The 7,768-nt window shown below is 42.4% G+C and overlaps 1 protein-coding gene across 1 annotated transcript; it reads right to left on the bottom strand.

Moving 5' to 3' along the window:
• LOC104733865 lies at window positions 5,222-7,565 on the bottom strand. The gene is made up of 4 exons (XM_010453400.1): window positions 6,530-7,565; window positions 6,102-6,452; window positions 5,948-6,020; window positions 5,222-5,855 (listed from the first exon to the last, which is right to left on the bottom strand). Exons 1-4 carry the CDS (start codon window positions 7,563-7,565, stop codon window positions 5,222-5,224), a joined length of 2,094 nt encoding a protein of 697 aa, XP_010451702.1.

A 7,768-nucleotide genomic window follows, 5' to 3' on the forward strand; every position in this document is an offset into this window, starting at 1 on the left:
GCGTCGCTCCACCGCGCCAGACCGATAATCCACCGCCGGTGGTTCCTCCTCCGGTTCAACTGAGACCAATCCGACCACTTCTAGCTCTTGATGCACCATTTCTAGCTAATTGTCATGACCCATGGCCAAGAAGAAAAGGACAAAGGATTCCACCACAGTATGTTTGGCCAGGACGTCCAGTTGAAGAAGTTAAGAAGCTTGAGTACATCAACAGACCGCTACTTGATGCTTGGGGAGAGTATGAGACTCTATTCTACAATGCTTGGCTGAAGGTTGAGATTCTGCCAACTCGGTTCGTTGATCTTGTTACTATACCGAGGCTTGGGATTCATGATGAGGTACTGAGACTTCTGGAGAAGATTGGACTTGGGACCATGTGCACTCGCCACTATGACTTATTTCCGGAGCAGGTCCAGCAATTCATGGCTTCAGTCCGCCTTCTGTACCAGAACGAGCAGGTCCCGAAAGCTAGTGAAGGAAGGCTGTCTTTCTTCATTAGAGGAGTTCGGTATGAGATTTCTTTACCTGATCTTTGTGACATTTACGGTTTTAGGAGAGAGCCAGAGGGAGTTTCACTTCCAGGAGAGTTTGTAGATGTCTCGCATCTCTGGTCTTACTTTGGTACTGGTGATTATGATTCCCGACGTTCTACTATGACTGATGTGAGGCATCCAGTGATCAGGTACATTTTTAGAGCCATAGCCAACACTATTTTGTGTATGATGGAACCTGGGAAGATGAGAGTGATTGAGTTGCACATGATGGCATCTGGGATTTATGATTTGATTGCCGAGGATGATAGATGGGTTGATCCTGAGAGGGTTAACTATGGTGCAGTGTTTGCCGACCATTTGATCTCTCTGAAGGTCAAGGCTTTTGGGCGTGGGAAGAAAGAGCATGTTTGGAGTCTACTTACTCCTATCTTTCAGAGATTGTGTATTGCTACAGATTCTGTCTCCATTTGTACTGAGAGGAGGGTTATTGATGAGGAGCATATGAGGAACTCTACTTGGATGAAGAGGGAGATGCTATGGCATTTTTGTGATTCTACTGGTACTCATCTGATCAGATTGCCGCGACCAGACCTCACCACTATTGGAGAGGATGCAGAGCAGTTGCGTTTTCTTCCTCCTGCCTCTGATTTTGTTATACCATCACCTTCTCGTCATCAGAGCACTGCTGCTGCTGATGAGCCACCTGCTGATGGTTTTGCTAATGATCACCCTGCTGGGGGTTTTGAGATTGGTTCTTCATCTGGCACTGCAGCATTTGAGTTTCCTGCTTTTCCTGAGCCACCACAACCTTCTCGTACTATGAGTCAGGGAGACTACCAGGAGTACCAGACATCCACCATGCGTACCTTCTGGAACGCGATTTCTCGATTTGCTTGCTTCCGTCCCACTAGGCGCAGATCCCATTCTCCTCCCCTTGCTGGAGCTAGTGGTAGCGATGCTGACGCTGCTGGTGGTGATGCTGGTTCTGAGGGTTGATCCTACTTCTGTTTACAGTTTCTTTTATCCTTTTTCTCTTTCACTTTGAGTCATTTTGTTTTTCCTTGAGTCAGTTTGTCATTTGTTTCAGATTGAACTTGTATTGCATTATGAACCATTATCTATCATGTTGCATTTAATGTTGTGTTTGAGTGATTCTTAACAGTGCTGACATCCATGAGAGAAACACAACTAACATGCAACTAACAGGATACGTCAGACTCTCGCACGATTTGCCTCTGCATCGATCGATGCAACCTTTGCATCGGTCGACACAGAGGCTATCAATTGGTAACACGAATCTGGTTCATTTGTTTACTACTTTTTCAATTTGATTTTGCTTTCTTAGTCAATTTTAGGCTTGATAAAACTGGGGACAATGTTGTTTAAGTCTGGGGGAGGCTAGTTACTAACTAATTACTTTTTCTTTCTTAGTTTCAGTTGTGTCAGTCAAAACCATATTTTTGAGTCAAATTTTTCAAATTTTTCTTTTTGGAATTAGGATCTCTAACTAATAGTTTATGTTCTTTGGCTAACACTCTTATGAATCTTGATTAAGCTTGATCTCAGAACTGAAGTTTGGAAAAGCTATGAGCTGTATCAACAATCCTGAAAGCCTTTATTCAAAAGATATCTAGTTAAACTAACGTTGTCTCAACTTTTATCAGAATTTTAACCGGAATTAATCTCTTACTTTGGAGTTGGAAATCAGTGGACTAGACTTCTTCTTCGGGCCATACAAGACAGTGCAAGTTTTCAAAGTATATCTCCCCTCTCTCTTCCCTTCAGTACTTAAAAAAAAAAGAATGATCAAAAAAAAAAAAGAGGAGAATAAAATAAAAGATGAAATGATTTTGATCAGTTTAGAGGGGGTAGGTAAATTACCTGTGACCCCATTATTCTACTCTTGAGTCAAATGATCACACAAAGCTTGGAAGCGAGGGGTAGGTAAATTACCGATAACCCCGGTATTCGCTTACACCTTTGATATAAAAAAAAAAAGAAAAGAAAAAAATTGGAAGTGAGAAAAAGGAGAGGAAAGGAGATGTATGAAGAATGTCTTGGCCTGAAGAGAGTCCATATTCCACTGATTGATACACCAAGCTAATAACTCACCTGTACTTGCTTTAATTTATTTAATGAGATGACAATGGTGAGACTAGAGATTCCAGAGGATTGTGGGATTTGAGTAAGGAATGTTGATGCTTTTCAATTGACAAAGTATATGAAGTAAGTTTTGAAGATCAAGGCGATGAAGAGTGCGAACAACAGTTACCTGCAGTTGAGTGAATTCCATGTTTTCAAACCTCTTTCACAGGCCTAAGTTTCTGTTTTGCTTGAGGGCAAGCAAAAGCTAAATCTGGGGGAGTTGATATATCATGATTTTTGTGGTTTTTAACCATGGTATAAGTGTGTTTTTGAGTCTTTTGATTTGTTTTCTAGGTTGTTTTTGAATCTTTATAGGTTTAGGTACTCATTGGAACGGATGGAACACAAAGGAGCTAAAAAGGACGATTTGGAGCATAATCAAAGCATGAAGGCTGATCAACGAAGCTGGGAGACGAGATCAAGACTATGTATCGACCGATGCAATCTCAGCATCGATCGATGCAACTGACACAAAGCCAAACGGAAGTTGTCTCCACAAGCTTTAGAAGATTTACAAAATTTGCCCAAGTTTTCCTTATTTGCAATTAAGGCCCAAGATGTGTTTTAGAGTATTTATAGGATTTTTATGGTCATTGTTTAGACCTAAGTTTTATTCTGCAACCTATTTGAGAGAAGAGATATTGAGAGCTTTGGAGAGACAGATCTGATTTCATCTGTAGAGAGAAGATTTTTGAACTCCTTTCTTATTTCTTAATATCAATTGCTTATTATTCAGAAAGATGTTTTGTGCTTTATTGAACATATCTGAGTAGTTTGTTTGTTAGGTTCAGGGTTTTTCATAGGGTTTTTATGGTTTATTAGATCTATTATTTTTAGGGTTCATTATCTTCTGTGATCTTCATGTTAGGTTGTTTTTCATATTGATTCTTGATTGATCACCTAGAATTAATAACTTAGGAAAATAAATTGATAAGAGAATATAATTGATTTTCCTGATAAAACTTTTTGATGAGCAAAATTACTTTCTGCAAAGAGATTTGATTTGGTGATTTTGTGAGCAATCTAAACTTGTTTTTAAAGCTGATTTATTACCTAGAATTTTGCAAAGAGATTTGGATTTTCTGGTTTTAAATTTAGATAATATTTGCAGTGAGAACTGATTTATTTTACAAAAAAGTTTAGAGTTCTAGATCTGATTTTTAATTGCTTGAACCATAGTAATTTATTGATTTAATATTCTTTAATTTCCTGAAAAATTCCCTAGACCTAGCTCTTTGATTCTTTGAATTTACAATACTTTTAATTATGTTTTTGCATTGTCTTTAATTTAATATTTTGATTTAGCATAATTAAAAGAATAATAAGTCTATTGTGTGAACTAGAGTCTCTGTGGATTCGACCCCTAGAGTATTACAACTGCAAGGCTGTTAGTACCATTAGGGTATTACAATTTGAGCATATCAAAACTCCTCCACATCCTTCCGTTGTCCTTTCCACCAGACTTCATTAGATAATCGCTTGTAGGTCTTAAGGACCCCTTCGTGCCCACCAATTGCACTTGAGTGGAACTGAGCTAGCAAGCTTGGAATGAAGAGAGATCCCACCGGTATGACAATCCTTCCCGATTTGTACAAATTCTCGTGTAGCAAACTGTAGCCATCACCAGTTGTCACTCCACGCCTATCTGAGAGCAAATGCCTTGAAGCTCTGAATCCGCCTGCACCTGACGACGTAGTTCTGCGCGTTCCAATGTAGCAGGAGCCAGTAACAATATGTGCAGTAACTGTTCTTGTGCAGGACGACGAGACAATGCGTCTGCTACACTGTTCTCCTTGCCTGGCTTGTACTCAATCTCATAATCCAGACTGACAAACTTTGCTGCCCAGCCCTGCTGTATAGCAGACACCACCTTCTGATTGAGCAAGTGTTTAAGGCTGCGCTGGTCTGTCCTGATGATAACCTTTTTCCCTGTCAGGTAATGTTTCCACTTGTCAACTGCGAAGACAATGGCCAAAAGTTCTCGCTCATACACCGACTTAATTCTTTCCTTGTTAGAGAACCCTTGACTGATGAAGGCTATGGGACGTTTGCCTTGTGATAGGACAGCTCCAATACCCGTGCCCGAAGCATCTGTCTCAATGATAAAAGGCTGATCAAAATCAGGCAAGGCAAGAGTGGGAAGTTTGGTGACAGCATTCTTCAAGGATGTAAAGGCCTCTGAAGCATCAGGATTCCATTCAAATTTACCCTTCTTCAATAATTCAGTCAAAGGCTTGGCTATCTTGCCATAGCCATCAACAAACCTGCGACATCAACAAACCTGCGACATCAACAAACCTGCGATAGTAACCCGTGAGGCCCAGGAACCCGCGAAGCTCTGTAATATTCATAGGTTGTGGCCACTGCAGCATAGCCTCCACTTTGGCAGGATCAGCCGAAACCCCTTTGGCTGAGATGATATGGCCTAGATAGGCAATTGATATGCTCCCAAAACAACATTTCTTCTCATTAGTGTAGAATTGATGTTGAACCAAAAGTCGCAATACCATCTCTAAATGTTGTGCGTGAGCTGCAACCGATGGACTATATACCAATATGTCGTCAAAGAACACCAAAATGAATTATTGCAAGAAGGGACGATAAACCTCATTCATGACTGATTGGAATGTGGCTAGTGCATTGGTGAGGCCGAATGGCATCACTAAAAATTCATAGTGTCCTTCGTGTGTGCGGAACGCTGTATTTTCAACATCAGCAGCCTTCATTCGTATCTCGTGATACCCTGACTTAAGATCAAGTTTAGAGAAAATCTCTGCTCCTCGTAGCTCGTCCAACAACTCCTCTATGATGGGAATAGGATAGCAATCTGGGATCGTTGCCTTATTCTGTGCGCGGTAGTCAACGCAGAAACTCCAGCCACCATCCTTCTTCTTAACTAAGAGTACAGGGCTTGAGTAAGGACTGATGCTTTGGCGAATTATCTCAGCTTCCAACATTTCCCTTATCAATTTCTCCATCTCATTTTTCTGAGTAAAAGAGTAGCGGTATGGTCTAGCCTTAATGGGTGCGGTGCCTTGCTGTAAGGTAATAGCATGTTCACGCTCTATGGATGGTGGTAAGCCTTGAGGAAGTTGAAAAACCTTCTTGTACCTGTGCAGCAACTTTTGGATCACGGGTTCCATAGGTTGGTCCTTGGTGCCGTTAGGACCCGAAAACAACTCAGACAATTCAAGCATGTAAGCCATGTCTCCTTGTCTGATGATTCTCACCAAAGAGTTAAGAGAAATCTCCTGACATAGCAATGCCGGGTCTCCCAACAAGGTAATCCACTGTTCACCAACCAAAACCTCAATGTATGCAGTCCCCAGTTAACCCGTGTTTCGCCCAGGGTTTCTAGCCATGAGTAGCCAAGCATTACATCTGTACTACCCAACCCAAACAAGAAGAAGTCCTCTGAGATTTTCACTCCCTAAATAGACAATGGCACACTCATACACTTACTTTGGCCAGTAATGACTTGTCCATCACCAACAGCTACTACAAATCCCCTCGTAGGTGTGATGGTCAAGGAACATCTGTTCGCTGTCTCTTCGGAGATGAAGTTGCTAGTAGCCCCAAAATTGATAAGGACGATCACCTCTTGATCGCCTATTCTGCCTAGCATCCGCATAGACTTCTCTGTGGTTAATCCCACCATCGATCGCAAGGATAAGTGCATCAGAGTCTGAGCTTCACCCTTGAGATCCGGTTCCTCATCACTGGCATACTCTTCTTCATCCTCAGGAGTTGGACTGCTACCGCTGGTCTCCCCTAGCTCCAAGCATTTGAGCTTTTGATTCTTACAACGATGGTCTGGGAAGTATCAATCACCATAAGTGTAACAAGCGTTGGACCCCCTTTTGCTGGTTCTACCTTCCTGGTATTGCGACCTCCTTCAAAAGACTTCCTCGCAGGAGTGAACTCCCCACCAGTACCAGGATTCGTGTTTGACTGACGGTGTAACGTCGGTGCAGAATTAGTACGAACCACACCTCTAGAGTTGTGGTTAGCCTGAGCAAAAGTGCAATCCGCTTCCTGTTCTTCAATGAGTCGAGCCATGTCAACGATCTCATCAATACCCACTGGTATAGTTCGCATAACCTGGTGTCGAATGTTCCTATGCATTCCCTTGAGAAAGATGCCCTCCAATAAATCATCCGTCACGTGTGGTACCTCCACAATCAACTCTTCGAATCGCTCTCTGTACTCTTCAGTGGATCCTATCTGCCTGATGCTCAGCAACTGCCACACCATAGATCCACCATGACTTGGTATGAATCGTTTCCTAAACTTATGTTTAAAGTCCGGCCAATCTCGAAATGATCCCCTCACCTGTATCCCGCGCAACCAAGTAACCAGTGCGCCTACTGCCATACACTCCATCGCCTCGTTCACCTTCATGTGTTCGATGATTTGACGTTGCAGGAAAAACTTTTCCATGCGAAAAATCCAGTCGTCTGGGGTTTGACCCTCAAAAACCGGTGGATCTAACCGCCTTCCTGGAGAACCAAGAGATCTGCCAGGCAAATCAAGCAGAGCTAAGTGTTGGTACTTGCTGGAACTCTGAGTAGTTGCCATCAACTGCATTGGAACCGCTAAAGGGGGAAGCGGTAAGAGTCCTTCACCCTTGTTTTTAACCGGCGTAGAAGGAGTAACGTATACCGTAGGCGGTACCGTCTGTGACGGTGCGGTGGATCCTGTGACTTCCGTTGAAACCCCTGAACCTGCATCGGTGGATGGTCTCATCCCTTTCATATCAAGGCAGATCTGGTCCAGTGCTTCGAAGATCCGTTGCATCGCATCATCATGAGACGTCGACTTCTCTTGAAGACCCTGAACGGCGGTATCGAGCTTCGAGGAAAGCGCTGAAACCTTCGCTTCAACCTCCGAAACTAACTGAGCAACTTGAGTAGAAGACGGAGCCATAGCTCTCAATGAAAAGCACCAATTTGTTAAGTATGGACTTAACAAGGAAGATTAAAAGAGTGAGAAGAGAATAGAAGGAGATAATGAACATATAAGAGAGAAGACAACAAGACAGAAATAGAAATTCTTCTTAATTCATTTGATACCCCAAAACCCTAGCAACACATTCAGCTTATATAGTTTAACTACTGAACGACACACCA

This window comes from Camelina sativa, chromosome 12, assembly GCF_000633955.1.
Source record: "Camelina sativa cultivar DH55 chromosome 12, Cs, whole genome shotgun sequence".
NCBI lineage: Eukaryota > Viridiplantae > Streptophyta > Magnoliopsida > Brassicales > Brassicaceae > Camelina > Camelina sativa.

Excerpts from the sequence above, each read along its gene's own strand:
- LOC104733865 (XM_010453400.1), bottom strand. The coding sequence starts at position 7,565 with ATGGCTCCGTCTTCTACTCAAGTTGCTCAGTTAGTTTCGGAGGTTGAA. Across the intron at positions 6,021-6,101 it reads ACAAGTCATTACTGGCCAAA|ATGTAATGCTTGGCTACTCA; the intron begins GTAAGTGTATGA and ends TGGGTAGTACAG. Across the intron at positions 5,856-5,947 it reads TGGGGACTGCATACATTGAG|ACAAGGAGACATGGCTTACA; the intron begins GTTTTGGTTGGT and ends GAGAATCATCAG.